The following is an 18,341-nucleotide window of genomic DNA, read 5'->3' as shown; positions in this document are numbered from 1 at the left end:
GCCCCCACTTACTTATGTGCTAGCACGTCGTTTGAATAACATTGGATAGAACCTGGGGTATTTGGGAACCCCTATTATTATATAATGGAAATTTTGAAAAAAAGAACATGAAATATATTCCCAGGTGTGGCAAATAATACTTTATAAAGACTCCTTGTTGACCAAATCAATTATTCAAGATGATAGTTATATCGATATGCGAAAGTCATCCTGTCTTCAAGCCAAACCTATAATCTAGAATATTACATAAGGGTCGGGTTGTGATCTAGGGATGAGCAGAGTGCATCTGTTTTGATTCAATTATTGACCAATTGGTCAAGATTTCAAAAGTAGCTAGCTTAACTTGATATGGTTATAACATTTATTGATAATTTGAAAATTATGTATAAAAAACCCAAATTTGACCTACTGGGGTACTTCAGGACCCCCGAGATTCAATAGGCGTTATAGTCAATTTTTAACCAAACTGGCCCCAAAATTAGTTGAAATATCCCTTACAAAGTGGTCAAAATGGTACCAAATAATTTTTTATTTCATTGGACAACTTTAACAATAAATAATATATGAATGTTTTGACAGTATGTTGTTTGTATTTCGGTGCCGAAATAGGTGTAGAGGGATTGGATAAGGGGCCAATAAGATAGGTGTTTTGGTCGTATCACGGCATATCCTGTCGGGAAAAAAATATCAAGAGTTGTTGGCATATTATTAGTGCAGCAAGGTAATTTCACCAGTCTCAACTGACCTGTATTTATATTGAACAGGTCTCATCTTGGTAAAATATTATGTACTCTTCATATTGAATATATCCATAAATTTATTTCATAATTTGAATTAATTTGTGTGTATAGGGGCTATTTTGACTATTGTATTTGGGGTCATTTCGACTAATTTTGACTTTTGGGGCCATTTTGACATGGGGACATTTCGATTAGTGCCAAATTGACTTTAACCTAAGATAACTAGCTTTAGGAGTATATTACAATTTAATTTTATTCACTGAAATCCAGTTTTAGTACTGCATTTATCTGGGGTCTAACTGAACCCCAACATACTAGCATGGTGTGTTTCAATTTAAAGGGGTAACATATCCGCTAATTGTGATTGTTGCACAGTAGACTGATCATGAACAGGTTAAAAATTCATTCAGCTACAATCTTCGATGGCATTTTGGAAATTCGAAAAAAATCTGTGCTGGGGTCCCGAAATACCCCAAGTTCTAGCACAATTGAAAAATCTGATTTTTTTTACGTTTTTTAACCAGATTATTCGTCAGAATGCACCAAATCAGTTTTCTCGGAAGAAAATCAACATCCCCTAGACACTTCATGAGAGGCTTGTGAATGTGACGCTTCAACAAAGTTGTCGCATTGCGAATTCAGACTCGATAGTCTGTCCCCTAGTGAAGCCAGTCTGTCCCCTATCTGTACCCCCAGACTCGAGAGGCTGGCGCCGCCACTGGTCCAGGCCCCCACTACCAGAAAAAAGAATTTGAAATTAAATCTAAAATGTAACAAAGTAATTATCTAAAAAATAACACACAATATGAAATGGCTTTTAAGTTAAGTTTGGGTTTTACCAAGGGCAATGCAATATTATTTTCTAATTTAAGAAATAGGGCACATGGTATGTCGAGTCATCGTGGCTTTAACTTCACTGTTTTTGGGGATTTATGCAATCCTTGGGAAGTATTAAATACCACACCCACGATTATTTAAACATTATGCAATTTTCAGGGAATTTTCAGGTATTGGAATGCCCAATGTCACCCGAACCTTTTACTTATTGTATGTCTGTGATAATAGCTACTTAAATACTTGTTTTTGCTTAAAGGTATACTAACTCTTACGATGATTAAAATATTGAAATTTTTAAACTTGGCCAAAACGATCCTTGTTCATCAGTGGACTTACCTGGTGCCATAACTATACAAAAGAATCCCTCTATATTCCAATAAATACATTAAAAAAATAATTTTTAAACATGATTCAATAATTATCTAGTTTAATGGATATATCATCTTATATAGAGATTCTATTCTTTATTCATGGCACCTGGTAAGTCCAACCGATGAATATACCCACTTGAGACTTTAAATTGTATGTACCTTAACACTTTGTACCTTGCCCAATTAGGTGCAGAAGAGTAGGCCGTATATTATTTCATTTTAAATACATGACAACTAACAATATGATCCGCTTTTTAATTTCAAATGTTGCTCTTCGGGTCTTAGCTCCTCCCTGATCACCGTCATGCTATGTAAAAGATTAGAATATATCGAAAACTTCTCAGGGAAAATATCATTGAGCGCGAACACTACTCTGTTTCCAAGAACATAACAAAATGGCAAGGTGCCAAAGGGAATTCTGGAGAATCTGGAAATTCTAAAAAATGATAAATTTCTGGAAATTTGAAAGGGTTTGAATAAAACTATTTTGCATTTCATATACTCTTCATTCTACGTGCGAATATTACCGACATTAAAAGTGAGTTTATTTTAAGTGAAAGGAAACCGTTATCATGTCTGAAAAAATAAACTATTCTTCATATCTTAAGGTAAGGATTTTGGAAGATTAATTATGATAGTTGCAAAATTTAATTTAAAAATTAATCTAATCTCATTAGACGTTGCTGTATGAATATACACTGACAATTGATCTACTTGAGGTCTGCATGATTACTAATAGTATTCTACTCTCTGACTACATTGGGCTTTGAATTGAAATTTTTCTCTCATTTCATACATATTCAAAATGAAATTGAAATGCCATTGGTCTTAGATTGTCTTTGGGTCTATAGAAATATAAGATTCAATGATTTTACGTTTAAAATAGACACACTTCTCTCCCAGTAAATTCACTGAAAATGACCTACTTTTTGGCTTGATAATTCTCCTCTATAAAATCATATTTACAAATATTAACTTTGACATTGGTTGATATTTTCATCAACCCAAAGACAATCTAAGACTCTCAGTGGTATTTTGTAGTTGAAATTTCAATTCATACGAAAACAATTGCCAAAATTCAATTCGGTAAACATTGTAGACAGAGTTCAGTTTAGTTATAATCAATTAGTTTATATTATGGCCCCGTCACACCACACTGCGACCATTTGCAATCTTACGGCGACTGGAAATGTACTTTAGGTCGCGGTCAAATGTTAGGAAACAGTGCCTACAAATTACTAACTTAAAAATACACGACTTCATACATCGAGTTATGTAATAATATTGCGTTCGAACGTTTTTACAGCGTCTGTACCACGGGTGTATTGCGCTTTCATGCCGCTCTCGATCACGACATTCTCGATTTCATGGTGTTCTCTACGCGTTCTAGAACATTTCACCGAACATGTCGAAAATAAATACCGTGACGTGGCGAAGAGTGGAGACAATGGCGATTACAGTATTACCCGATGTCTGGCGTGTCTTACACGTTTATAAAACGCTTATGGCAACTGAGCCAATTTTCCGTCGTAGTAGCAACTCAGTGAGAACGCCTTTCCGGTCTGATGGGGCCTTAAATTGACTTAATCTGAAGTTCCAATGCTTGACATCTATCTTATCACAATGAAACCCATCTCTAATATTTGGTTGTGTATGCCTACAGAACCCCCCTGACCTAGACAAATGAATGGAATACGAGTATAGTAAGTTAGTTGTAAGTCTGTTTCCCTCTGTGGCGAATTGATGATGAATCATTTTCTAGGTGAGGAACATTCTCCGAGAATTCTGTTCACCATTCTCCGAGAAAAAGAAATTTCTTGAAATTTTCACACTATTCCTTGGGAATTCTGCCTTGTGTGATTTATTACTTTAACACCGAGTCTTTTTCGATCAATCTTCACAATGTCAAGATATTTCGAACTCCGTCCTACACCTGGACATCCTAAGGCACTTCACTTGAATATTCTTTACGGAATATAAAGTTCATTTTATTCTGTAGATCAAAATATTAACATCGTTTCCAGTCTTTCTGTTGGGGGTTCTGACTGGCTAATTTCCGTCATACGAGAAAAGCGTTAATTGATGTCAAGGTATTATACGATATTCATAATACCTTGACATTTATACGATGAACTAGACGACGATCTTTGATTATAAAAGGCCCCGTCTCAAAAATAAAAGAGTAAAAATCGATGACGTTATCTCTACCAATTAAATCATTATGGCGCACACCGTCAACAAAGCCTTGCACAAGACCGCAATATATTGTTCGCATCCATACTGCAACTAAACGCCATACAAAAGTTCAACCAAGTTCCTCCAGAAATATTATTTGCCCCTCAGAACAATGAAGTCTGGTTACGGACTTGAGTAAAATCTGTTATATTTCGGTATTAATTTCAGCTTGGCACTGGTTACAGAGGTAATGTATCGGGATTATTGGACTGTGTTCATCGGCTCTCTGATCAACCGGAGGAACATCTGTTCATTACCGTTCATCATGGTGAGTCTTGCTAAACACCCTCATAGGGAAATAAAAGTAATGGACAGCGACTCAACTGGATGAGAGTGGGTTGAGCTGGGATGGGGCGGGGGGATTGGGGCCCCTCCCCCGGGAATTTTTTTTTTAACTTATATTCTCCTGCATTTTTTCTGCGGGTTGGGCCACTTACAGGTGTGTGTTGGTGTGGGGGTCCTTATGATAGTTGAGCCACTCTAAATGGAGTTTTACGTCCTACTTTTCTGTACCTTATTGGACTCGTGAAGGCAATCAACGCCATCAAAGTGTGTTATGAGGAAATTTTGCAGGACAGTGGCATGAGCTTCGAGGAATCTTTAACGTGCATAGGTTGCAATTTTATTGTCCCTTCAGAACGACTAGACGCTTTATTCATTTTAGCACCTCCGACACAGTCGAAAGTCAGACTGGCTACCGACTGTCCTTTTGCACGGCCTAATGGAATACGGGTAGATTCCAACAATTGGTAAGAACAAGACCGTTCCTCAGAAGCACCACATGTTAGTCTGCGATTGACGTGTCAACCAATTGTAGAAAACCAAAAACTCCTACTGATTATTTTTATTGTAAACTATATATTTTTTACAGGATTTGAAATATGGTTTAAACAAATTCTGTTTGACTTCGGCAGAGTGAAAGGACATTTAGATACAGCCAGAACAGTAAGTTGATATCTATTGACAATGTCTGCTCTGTAGCGGGAGGGTTTTAAATCCCAACCGCCCTACTACCTCTACCGCTGTATTTTATTTTTGGTGGTGAAAATGGATTATTGTTATTTGGACCAGGCATTGAATCAGATTCCATGACACTGACGTCACCAGAAATTCTGCCAAATTGAAAATGTTTCGTTTTGTAGTTTGAAATCTGCGATCCGTAAAATAAACAATTATTATTAGCGGTTGGATAGGTAGGGTCGGTAGGGCGTTTGGAATATATAACCCACCCTTCTGTAGCTGTAAATATTTGTACCATTTTCCTCAAATGGGAACGGTTTCCGGATTACTTTATCTTATGAACCGATATCTGAAGTTTCTCAAATTAGCGTTACTACAAAATGCTTAGCCGCAGTGGCTCAACAAGATGAAATGGGGCCCGTATATCTCCTGCTCTGCTGCATTATTTTCTTGGGTTGGGGGCCCCTTACAGGTGGGGATCACAGCCTCAGACGTGACATAAATGATATAGGGAGAAATAATGGTATGACTGAACTACAAAAAATAACCGTCTTTGGAAAATCTCCAAAAAAGAAGGCCTAGGTTTTCTGTCTCGACATCGGGCCACAACTGTCAAAATAGATATCAGAGGCTGGAATACAGGCAGGTGTTTTGGTCTACATTACCTGTTACCAACATTTGGTATCACGAATTCTGTACTAATGAGACATTCTGCCAAGCGTCACACAAATCTGACCTGACCAGCTGTGGTCGTTAGAAATCATGGTGACCGCGACCTATAGGCTACTGGTTCAGACATTATTGAATAGTACAGTAAACACACTGTTTCATGTATAGTATAGACACTTGATACTAGAATAAACCATTTCTTGGGGAATCCAAAAATGAAAGTAAATGAATGGAGTTTTACATTCTACTTTTCTGCACTTAAGCAGGCTAATGAAGATCAGAAACGCCATGCAGTGTGCAATAAAGGAAATTTTGCCGGAATAGCTGTATTCGCCAACTGAAAGCTATTTATAGTACTCTGTATGGTTTGCTATTTATTTGATACTATGTTATCATAAACACGGCTGAAATCTGAAAGAAGCAATCATTATATTAGGTTACAGTCAAAAGCGCAGAACAGCGACCAAAAAAACTTCGGGGAGACAAGTAGTGTTTTCGGGTGATATTCTAAAAATGATTAAGTTCTGAAAGAAAATCCGCCGAAAATTATGGAGAAACAACCTGAAATTTTCGGGCATACCAACCTGGGTGGAAGCATTTGGTTACAACTACAGTGGTAGTACAAAACCGACTCAATATTTCCCTTCAGAAATGTTACGGTCGTCATCATGAATTATCGAAAAATAAAACTGTTTCTACTATCATTGCAGATGGTGATTTTTGTTTAACGACCAAATTTAAACATTGCTTTACATAGATGACGTGTCATGTCAATTTGCCAGAAGATTTTTCTATAATTGTGCCAATCTTGAGTAAAACATTTGCCCGTGCTTTGACGAACAGATTATCGTGTTGCCGACAGGATTTATAATATCAAAAAAAATTTAATATTTGTTGCTGATTATTTTATCGTCTGCAAGACAGAGCGTCACCATCTAATAAGATTCCGTGTTTGTAACATTATGTCTGATCATAATATATTTCTCTATCATCAGTTCCCTCCCTTCAACCGTTAAAACTGACCCATTAAGTCAACCTTTTGGTTGTTGCCTTTCTATTTATTGTGTACGTTGAGCAGCAATTTAGGTATAAGACGAAGACGTAATAGCTTGATATTGTGAAGATGATAACCTTTAACCAAGAGAATCCGACCGTTTCCATTCAAAAAGTACCAAAGAAAGCAAGTCTGTCGTATCTCCCTGTCCAGTATGCTCGTATGAAGTCATAGCCTAGGTAAAGGTAGTGGCTCACGCCTCAGCTACCACAGGGACTGGTTGAAACAAGGGCTCCTATATACCTTGAGGAGAACCTCACCCCGAAGAAAAATTACAGAAGGAGCCCAACCCAGTAACTAATTAGAGATTTTTGTATGAAATTGCAAACATTGTGACCGTATATAAAAGCTGAAAAATTCAAAACAATCTTTACAATTACTTAAATATAGCATTCTTTTATATTTCAGAATCGTTGTGATGATGCAAAAGTTCAGGAGGAACTTGGTCAAATACCAGTTCTGCTGTTTAGAAGTCGCGACTTGCTCAGGGTAAGTTAGGGTGGAGTGGGCCTGCATTATGCTACTTCTACCATATATTAAACATTAGATTACAATTTCTTTTTGTTATTATTTTTCGTCGGTCTCCAGTGTAATCTAAAAAGATTTGTACCAAGGTCGCTTACTGTTGACGTTCATTTCAACCAATCACTGTGCGTCGTGTGGAATTCGTGTCTAAATATCGACTTAGAATTGTGGAATTCAAAGTACAGATATATGGCCAATAATATTATACTGTTTATAATCGCTTGTACAAGCATTTTTGGTTGGCGCAGTATGCAACCTTGCTATAAACCTCGTTAGATTACAATGGTGACGACAAAAGAATAATAACAAAACGGAATTGTAATCTACATTATTTATTAATCCTACCAAGTACACTACAGGATTCTGCTGTCACCATCGAAAAATTAAGAGGTTTTAAAAGATGTAGAAGATACGATGTATATCCTTCATAAAATCCTTTCCCAAAATTATTCTGTACACGTTTCCTTATAGGAGCCGCGGTGGCTCAGTGAGTTAGACGCTTGCTCGCTAACCTGAAGATCCAGGGTTCAATCCCGGCATAGATCGAGATAATACCTTCGGATTTTTCAACCCGGTTTCCCCATGTCAGTGATGCAGATAAGAGGGGCTGAGATGGAAAAAGCGTCTAGTCGTTCGAATGGGACAATAAACCGAGGCCCCGTGTGCTACAGGCTGTGCACGTTAAAGATCCTTCGACAGTTGGAAATAGAAATGAAGCAGGCTAATGCCGCTGTCCTGGTAAAATTTCCCTCATTGCACCCCGCATGGCGTTGCTCGTCTTCAGTAGCCCACATGGTGCAGAAAAGTAGGACGTAAAACTCCATTCATTCAGTCATTCGTTTCCTTACAGAATTTGCTGGAGAACTTTAACATCATAGAAACTATGGGGCAACTTGCTTTTATCAATTTTAGGTATGTACAAGTTTACAATTGATCAATCTACAATCTAGATTAATATACAATACATTATACAAACTGTACATAATTTATGATTATGATAACTATATTTGTAGTTTTGTGTACCACACGATGTAACCAGTGTTTAACTGAAAAGCTTTCATTAATGACCCTAAGCACATTCCTTTAGAGATGGGTTTCCTTATTTTTTAGTGTCAGATTAGTATTTCTAATGAATTATCATGTATTCTAAATCATATCATTATGTTCTTATTGCATATAATTAAGAGTTTTAATCAATCATAAATGTCCATGTATGTACAGTCTGGATAAACAAAAAAAGACTTTTTGACCTTTTTTGATCGGTCACTCATTGGAATTCTGCTGGTAATTCTCTTCTAATTTAGCTAATTATGAATTAATTATGTGAAACAAACTGGTATTTTTCCACGTCATTAGAACACCTCTACTTTCTATTCATATATAGCATTTTCATTTTCATAAATGGAAATAAGGCAACCCATCTGTAAACAAACGTTAAGAACTTGTTGCGAAATGTAAACATGATAATAAGTTCTACTTGTCCAATTTCAGTAGGGACTCAGGCTGAAATGTCATTTTTCTCAAGATTGCAAAGCGTGAAACTCTTGAGTCGGCAACAAAAATCGTCGACAAAGACTGTTCCTGTGCCCGAACCTTAGTTTACTGCTACTGATTGTTCATATAATATTATATTATAAGGAGTTGAAATTTAGACAGAAATTAGAGAAGCCATCATTTTGGTTCGGGAATATTTCTTCTTGATAATGTTTTCTGTATCTCACATCAACTTTGAAAGTGCATCAATTGATGAAAGAGATTGTAGAGAGGTTTTTCTAGAATTTGAAAATTTGACCTCGGGGTCAGTTGAAAAATCATGACGGCGGTTTACAACGGTCTATTGACTGATGGCGGCAGTATGTGTTCGTTAGTCGATTAAGTCCATCATTTCAGTTATATGTTATTATTTCAGAGAATTTTTAACTGGAGGTTCTGGTTTCCAAAGTCACCAATTCAGAATGATAGAGAATTCATTCGGACTCAAAGAGGTAAGTTCAAAGAAAATACACGTCATTCTTTGAAAAGTTTCGCCTGATATGTGTGAAAAAAAAACAATGTGCATAAAGTGATACTACGTCTTAGAATGAAAATTTTAAGTTCTCAAGAATGGTCAATATGAGTATATATTCATCAGTGAACTTACCCGGTGTCATAAAGTTACAACAGAATCCCTGTAAAATCTGTAAAATTCATTAAACTAAGTAATTATTGAAAAGCGCTTAATCATGATATTAAGCGTTTTTCAATAGTTAATTGCATATTTATGGATAATTACTAAGTTTTTTGGATTTATCGGATTATATTAGGATCCTGTTATATTATTTATGACACCAGGTATATCTACTGATGAATATATGTTCTTATTGGCCAAGTTTAAATTTTTTTGAATTTTATGTTCTTCTTTGACGTAGTATTCCTTTAAAATACATATTTAAAATATACTCTCAATTGAAAATGGAAGTTTAAACGGCTGTCATTTAGGTCGTTTTGGCTTTTATCCCACCCGATTTTTCCATAAAATTCTTTGCGTTGGTACTTTCATTGCGGAGTGATGCTCTTCGGCTGTATTTGAATTGTATGGAATAATATCAACGAAAAATGGAATTGTGCAAATAGATAGTGCTAATCTGACTGGCTTAACAAATTTTTTTTGTCGCATTAAACTCCATTGATTGATTTCATATTTGCTTCCAGGAAAACAGGAAGAATGTGGATGGGTCCAACTGTTGCATGGTAAGTATTATTAATATTATATGATAGAAAATCCGTACAAGACAATTCCGTTAATCAAAATCTCGTCCAAAGTATGGCAAAACCGATAGTAAAAGTTGTATAGTAGTTGACTCCTCCAAAAATAAGTACCATCAGGTGTTTCGAAAAGAGTAAGTAGATTAATATCAAGAGCCAATGAATTATTCTCCACAGTGACGTTTAGATTACAATTTCGTATCTTTTTTGTTTTCTGATATTTTTTGTATACATTGCAATCTAACACGTTTTCTAAAATAAAAAATTTGAATTATGGGATATCTAAACCTAAAGTAGAGAAAATTTGGGTTTCGATATCCCACAATTCCTTGTTTAATGAAGAATTGGGATTTACATCACACGCTTTGATTGGTTAAAAATATCACCATACGGCCAATCAGAGTTGCTTATGGTTTACAGACTTTCTGTCAAGGGCTTTCATTGGATGTATACGCTAACGAACAATCAAATCAAATAGCTGAGTTCACAATCTTCAATGATACAAGAAAGATGGCTATTGCAGTCAAGGTATAAGACAAATATCATAATAGCTTAAGATAGTAAAGATAAGGCTGGTGCAACACGTGATTTTGTTTGTATTTGTTATAGGGAAAGAGATCGACAGAACTGGATTATAAGAAAGAATTTAGTGGAGAACAGGTAAGAAATACATGGCATCCTATATTTATACTTTATGTTTCGCCATTTTTGCCTAGTGGTATCTTAGTCTCAGAAACGGGATTTTTTTTTAGCTAAGCTAATTAGTAACAGTGTTCGCAAATCACTGTCGAAATTTCAGTCTTTGAATCCATGTGTGTCCAGAATTATCCGCGTTTGAATGTTAAAACGACTCGTCAATTTAAGATACTCTGTGATTATATAGAAATAGTGAGTAAAATTCCTAGTTTGAAGTACTCTTAAAGGACTTTTCGATTTTCGTACATTTCGAGCACTTTTGAAAACTATTTACATATATTCAACACACAAAACCACACAAAAAGACGCATCTGTCCCTTTAATTGCTTATAATCATACTCAATGTAGTTATATTTTTATTATACATAACCTTCATAATAATTGTTTCAGTTGAAGGAATTGAATGAAGCTTTAAATGATACTATATTTGATAAAATTCAGGTAAGTTGTCACTCAGTTCCCTAAATTCTGGCACTTTTATGGACATTGGTGGGAGAGCTAGGGAAGCACCGAGTCCAAAAAACCGGGTTACATCGATTTCCGAAACCAAAAAAATTTTGACCAAAAAATGGAATTTGGTACCACAGGTAGCTACCTGTTGAAATTTGCCAATTTTGCCTTTTTTGAAAATCCAAACTTTGCAGCTTCACCACGGTCAAACCAGTTGAGATAGGATGATACTAGTTTCAAATCTTAGCTTTCCAATGCCACAAATTTGTGCATGTAGTTCGATTATTGGTGAACAGATTTCTTACTTTAAACCATAAAGTCGGCGGCATATCCCTTTAGTCCGAAACAACTGTCTCTGATAGATATATTGACAGTTATTGGCTGGATAACTTTCATAATAGCTATCAGAGGCTGGAATAGAGGCAGACGTTTCGGTCTACCCTTTTATTGAGTTTAAATGTTACAATGGCGACTCGTCAATTTCAGATACTCTTGGACGTACAGAGTAGTGAGAAAGTTTGATCTTTTGAAGGAATTATGCAATTTTTGCACATTTCTAGTACTTCAGAAGACTATTTACATATATTCAAGACTAAAATCACCCCCCCCCCCCCCCTCCAACCCTCCTTGAAAAAGACAAAACTCGAAATCTCGTAAAATAAACACGCTTTCATTCCATTTTGTGTCATTTTAAGGCAATGCTAGAAGATATTCTAGTTGATTATGGTCAAGAGAAGTTTATTGAAGAGTTCAGGACAGCTGTAATCAAAATGAATGGAGGTGAAACGGTAAATATATAAATTTAGATGAAATTACGAAGGAGGGATAAATAAGATCAATTTTTATACTACGATTAAAAAGGATTCACACGTGGACGTCGATGGCAACTTATTACTTGAATTAAAATGAAATTAATGGAATTTTATGTCCTACTTTTCTGCACCATTTGGGATAGATATATTAAATAACAATTACTAAATATGGTATACTACTCTTTGGGCTTATTTTACACAACGTTCCAACAATTTACATTATCATTATCAGTATCCATATGATGCACAATTTACAGTTGTTTAAAGATGGGTTCCCTATTTTCATTTATGAAAATGAAAATGCTTATACTTATATGAATAGAAAGTAGAGGTGTTCTAATGACTTGGAAAAATATCAGTTTGTTTCACAATGTCCATAATTAATTCATAATTAGCTAAATTAGAAGAGAATTACCAGCAGAATTCCAATGTGTGACTGATCAAGAAAGGTCAAAAATTCTTTTTTGTTTATCCAGACTGTATTTACATGGACATCAATGATTGGTTAAAACTCTTAATTATATGCAATATGAACATAATGATATGATTAAGAATACATGATTATTCATTAGAAACACCAATGAATCAAATACTTTTCTTAATTTGATAATTAGAGAATAAGGAATAAGGGAACCCATCTTTAAAATGTATTTATTTTTTTTTTCAGGTGGACCATTTAGAGTTTATGTTTAATGAAGAACGGTATCGAACTGCTCATATTGAAAGAGGTATATTAAATTTCATCGTCAGCTGACAGTGAGGCCGCCTTAAAGGAACAGTGGCGCCAATTTTTACCAATTGCACCTTAGTCTCAGAAACGGGATTGTTTTCGCTAAGCCAATCAGTAATAGTGTTCACGTCGAAATTTGAGCCTTTAAATCCATGTGTGTCCAGAATTATTCGCGTTTCAAAGTTAAAAAGACGAGTCTTCTTTTTTTGGATACTGCCTTTAACTCAAATTTCGACGGTCAACGGTGAACACCATTACTGATTGGTTTAGCTAAACAAAATTCCCGTTTCTGAGACTAAGGTATGATAGGTCAAAACTGGTGCAAGGGTCCTTTAAATAGATGATTGGAATTGGTTTAATTAGTTGAATGCCATGTAATAGTCATTCTCCGCAGAAAGGACATACATAAAACCTTTCCGAATGTTCTTACCATGAACGATCTTGAAAGAAATACAGTAATTTGATTGGTAAAAAAAACTAAATTTTAAATCAATTTTAGTGATTGACCAATCAGATGGCTTGAAAACTAAAATCATCTTAAGTTAAGTTTTCAAGAATAAGGCCCCTGGTCATAACGATACAATTTATTCCAGCAAAATCGGCGAGATTGAGCTACCTAAGCTATAAAGCTTTCCTTGGTGCTTTATTGGTTCATCAATTTCAAACGTGGCCCATGTACCAGACAGCCTATTCCATTTTAACATTAATTGTTGATTTGGACGAAGCCTTGATGAGTTGGCGTGGTAAGTAAGTCTCAAACTTGGTCAATACGAGTATATATTCATCATTCAGTTAGACTTACCATGTGCCATGACTAAAGAATAGAATCTCTATATAAGATGATATATCCTTTAACTAAGTAATTATTGAAAAACACTTCTTAGTTAAAAATTTATTGGATTATAGAAGGATTCTTTTGTACACTGATGAACAAAGACTCATTATGGCCATGTTAAAAATATTTTTGGTCATCCTAAGAGGTAGTATACGTCGTACTGTTTGGGTTCAATCTGGAAAACAACAAGCGGAGTGTATTGAGAAACCGAACGCCTGTCGATAGCATGATATTATTTGCTCATCTAGAGAACAGAACATATTCTAGTCGTTTTATGTTGCAGCCCGACACGTCAACATGGTACATAGAATGATTGGTGTTAAAGTGGGTACAGGGGGAACAAGTGGATATGAGTACCTTTCCTCAACTATCTGGTAAGCCTCATCATCGCTATAGATGATTTAAATCCAGTTTTTGTCGTGGGCATTTATCTGTGCCTTACCGAGCTGTCCATTGCAAACCTAAAGGCAGTCTGTTTATGCATGCCACCATCTTCTCAATGGCAAGCTTCTGCGCCTTTTACCCTGACTTCATTAGCCACTCGTTTCACAGAGATTTGTAACGACTTGATTTGATCGTGCGCCAGCAAAAACAGCCAATCAGAGCTCTCTGCAGAAAGACTGCTTTATCTCTGATAACATTATATTTTGTTTATCTCTGATTTCATTATATTATGTTTATCTCTGATAACATTATATTTTGTTTATCTCTGATTTCATTATATTATGTTTATCTCTGATTTCATTATGTTTATCTCTGATAACATAACATTTTGTTTATCTCTGATTTCACTATATTTTATTTATCTCTGATAACATCATATTTTGTTTATCTCTGATAACATTATATTTTGTTTATCTCTGATATCATTATATTATGTTTATCTCTGATTTCCTTATGTTTATCTCTGATAACATAACATTTTGTTTATCTCTGAATTCATTATATTTTGTTTATCTCTTATTTCATTATATTTTGTTTATCTCTGATTTCATTATATTTTATTTATCTCTGTTTTCATTATATTATGTTTATCTCTGATTTCCTTATGTTTATCTCTGATAACATAACATTTTGTTTATCTCTGAATTCATTTTATTTTGTTTATCTCTTATTTCATTATATTTTGTTTATCTCTGATTTCATTATATTTTATTTATCTCTGTTTTCATTATATTTTTAGTGACAGATATAAAGTATTCCTGGACCTGTTTGTTATGTCTACATACATTCTGCCATCCAAATATTTCGATTAAATTGGTGCAAATCGAGAGTATATCTATTTTTCTAGCTTATTGTAGACCTTTCTTTTTTCTGTGAGGCAAAAACCTGGCCAAGTATTTTTGAAACTATCTTAGTGTCAGAAGCGTTTCAAAAATACTGGGCTTGTTGCCTTTAAGTATGTTATGTCTTTCAATGCAACGCTTACGGTAGATTTCAAACTGTAACCACTGTAGACATCAAATAAGCGATATATTTAGTGGATATCATATTCATAGTTTTAATAATAATAATAATTACTTTATTCGCACACTCAGTGCACATACAAAAAAAAAAAATATACAAAATTCAATTCAAACTATTAAACATGCTATGATACACATAATTAATTAATAATTTCATCAATATTTGCGAGAATAACAAAGATTCTTTGTACAATACAAAATCTTTAATAGCACTTGTCAAATTCTGCATGAGGCATTTGCCCTTGAACATTCTTTCAGTTTTTTTTTAATGTTAAATGGATTTGAAACAGGATTTCTGAAAAAAAATGTATGCTTATTGGGGACACTGATAGCATCAGTTTGCACCATTCCAATTTTCAATCAGACGTCTGTGGTTCCAGCAATTCCACTAAAACTAAGTGTTTTATGATGCCCCGCAAAATTTACTTATATCACATAAGACGAGTTTTTTTTAGAAGAATTGAACTCGCAGACGTCTGATTGAAAATGGCAAGGGCGCAAATTGATGCTATCATTGTCCCCGATACACATACAAAATATAGAAAACCTCTTTACAATCCCTTTAAGCTTTTAACAATCTTTATGTCAAGATCAATTTTTTGTCACGAAGTCGGTTAGGGATTTGGAATCTTTGGTTACCTTGAACAAATGACTGCCTTTAAGTTAAGCTATTAATACATAAGATAGCAATATTATTTTTCAACCTGTTCCCAAAAGGTTTTGTTTTGTAAAGGTGCGAACGCACGAGAAGTCTTGGTCGGAGACTTTTGTCGCCGATTAGAGTCTTGTCTTGAGTTTCAACGGACATATGAGGAGACAAAAATCTCCAGTCGGTCGTTTTTCACCTTGTCGGTAATGCAATTGGAGCGGAGCATGCAATTAAAAGAAGGATTGGATGATAACACTATCCGAGACAATTATCAAACTTGTTTGATGTTATAAATCCTGTCGGGGACGCGATAATCTTGTCATAGAAGCACGGGCGCACGCGAGATTTTTTTCTCAAGACTCTAATCGGCGAGAATTATCTCCGACAAAGACCACTCGTGTGCCCGCATCTTAAGAAAACTAATATCGAAAGTGAAACTAGGATTTTAAACCAGGCAACTGTCTCGGGTAGTATGGAGTACAAAGTGCTTCAAATTATTCTTCGGGTACTCAGGGACAATGTTGTGATTAGGGTGGTGGAGAGGTAACAAGTTACTGTTCAGCGGAAGGCACTGGCACAGGCTTTGTGTAATTATATGAGATGTTGTGTGCAATTGGGACTTGTGCCTGTGTTTGAATCCATTCGATTTAAAAAAATTATATTTCAAAAACATTGTTTTGATTATATTGTTTTCTTTCGTTATCTTTATATATTTCCTTCCTTTTATGGATAATTGTAACAGAAAATATTTTGACAATATTTAGCTGATCAAACTCCTTGTTTCAGTTACCCGTAGTACTTTCAAGAACTGATATTTGTTGAATTATTCCCTTATTATCAATAAATTTGGTACACATATTGCTTTTTGAATATTTATTTATTTGCCTTTTTGAATATTTATTTGCTTTTTTTTTGAAATATTTAGTTTTTATTATTTATTGCACTATTTATTAGGTTTACTTTTAGTTTATTTTAGTTTTCACTTATAATGAAAACCTATATGTTATAACATAAAACACAAAGGGTATATTATGGTATAACTCACTTCTTTAATAACAAAGCACATAACACAATTTACACGTGTTGTGTTGAAACGTTATGTGCTTTGTTATTAAAGAAGTGAGTTATACCATAATATACCCCTTGTGTTTTTGTTACTCTCCACTTATATGTGTTGTGAAGTTTTTCATATTTTGTTTTTGTGTAAACGAATTACCTGTAACATAATATAGATCCTGAATATATTGGTTTCATCTGGTTTTTAAATTATTTAGTATTAATGTTAAAAAGTTTTTAGTTAATAAAGAATTTAGAAAAGAAAGCGTTGTTATTTCTGCGAAAGATCGAGCATTTGAGTCAATGGCGGAGCCAAAGGGGGACAGAGGGGTTACCCTATCCCCCCACCCCCTCGCAGCTCCGTAGGCATGTTTTTCGGTCAAAAATCTCATTACTAGGTTAGAAATTCTGGCAACCTCAGCAACACCTCTCAAGAAAACCATTAATTTTTTTTTAAAAATGTACCAAAGTAAGTATGTGATATTCTAAAAGGTTTACACGCAATATAAAATGGTTTACAACTTATTCTGGGACCCTACTTTTTCTGGGATCCTACTATACTGGGACCCTACTTATTCTGGGATCCTGCCAAGGACAATATTACGTCCTTATTTAGGGAAATGGGGCCCTATAACATCAATGACTTCCTATGTCGATGTCTGTAATCCCGGACTATTCCAACAGTCCGACAGATCATTAACATCATTAATCAGAATGCACGACCGTATCTGTTGAAAGAATAATTTCCGGAGAGAAACCTAACCCACTTAAGTCCATAGGCTCCCGCTCTGCTATGGACAGAAACTTCTTAAAGGGAAATATTGTCAAAGTTTAATATCGGTAAGATCGGATTCCGTTTAGTATTAAGCACAAATGATTCGGCTTTAAGGGTGGAGTATCACCGACAGGCTGCAGGAACACGAGGACCCCAAAAATCTCTCGTCGATCGTTGTCCACTATGTTGATAATCACGTGCGGATCAAGCATTTGAAAGGAAAATGAATCTGATTGGATGATAATGCTCTGTCTTGCAGACGAAAAAACAATCGGGAACAAATTTTTAAATTGGTTTGATATTATAAATCCAGCATGTCACACTTACTAAATATGATTAAAAAATAATCATAAGGACTAGAGCCACACGTGGCACAGAGTGGGACTTTGCAAATGTAGCAAAATGCTAAAGACTCTGAAAAAATCAACCTTCTACGATAATTACATCACGCGCAAGAGCAGTCTAAAGTTGAGAAGAATTGTTTGTAAGATTGTTATAACGGAAGTAGACAGCCCTCACAAATGAAAGTATCAGAAGATAGCCAAGGTCAATGACATTTGACATTGAAAGGGAGACGGTCAACAAAGGTCAAGGTTACGAGATACAAGTCATCCAAATTTTTAATTATATACGGCTATAAAACCGGAAGTTGAGATAGGACAGCAAATATAAAAGTATAAATAGATAGCCAATGTGAATGACCTTTGATCCTACAAAAATCAGGGTCAAAAAAGGT

At 35.0% G+C, this 18,341-nt stretch overlaps 2 protein-coding genes across 2 annotated transcripts in view; both read left to right on the top strand.

The window, feature by feature from the left end:
- Positions 1-2,520: 2,520 nt before the first annotated feature.
- On the top strand, positions 2,521-14,915 carry LOTGIDRAFT_171789 (hypothetical protein; the record flags this gene model as incomplete). The annotated part of the gene is made up of 13 exons (XM_009048351.1): positions 2,521-2,556; positions 4,352-4,451; positions 5,055-5,128; positions 7,275-7,355; positions 8,242-8,303; positions 9,301-9,376; positions 10,083-10,121; positions 10,746-10,796; positions 11,223-11,273; positions 11,978-12,070; positions 12,762-12,822; positions 13,943-14,033; positions 14,843-14,915. 13 exons carry the CDS (start codon positions 2,521-2,523, stop codon positions 14,913-14,915), a joined length of 888 nt encoding a protein of 295 aa, XP_009046599.1.
- Positions 14,916-17,289: 2,374 nt separating this feature from the next.
- The window catches only part of LOTGIDRAFT_171788 (hypothetical protein), a gene marked incomplete at both ends in the record, with an annotated part of 10,088 nt that continues 9,036 nt past the window's right edge, over positions 17,290-18,341 (top strand). The window contains one exon of the mRNA XM_009048350.1: positions 17,290-17,299. Coding sequence (XP_009046598.1) covers positions 17,290-17,299 — 10 coding nt within the window. The remainder of the gene's footprint in view (positions 17,300-18,341) is intronic.

The sequence above is a fragment of the Lottia gigantea genome, assembly GCF_000327385.1.
Source record: "Lottia gigantea unplaced genomic scaffold LOTGIsca_120, whole genome shotgun sequence".
Lineage (NCBI taxonomy): Eukaryota > Metazoa > Mollusca > Gastropoda > Lottiidae > Lottia > Lottia gigantea.
This window is presented reverse-complemented; position numbering and strand designations above follow the sequence as displayed.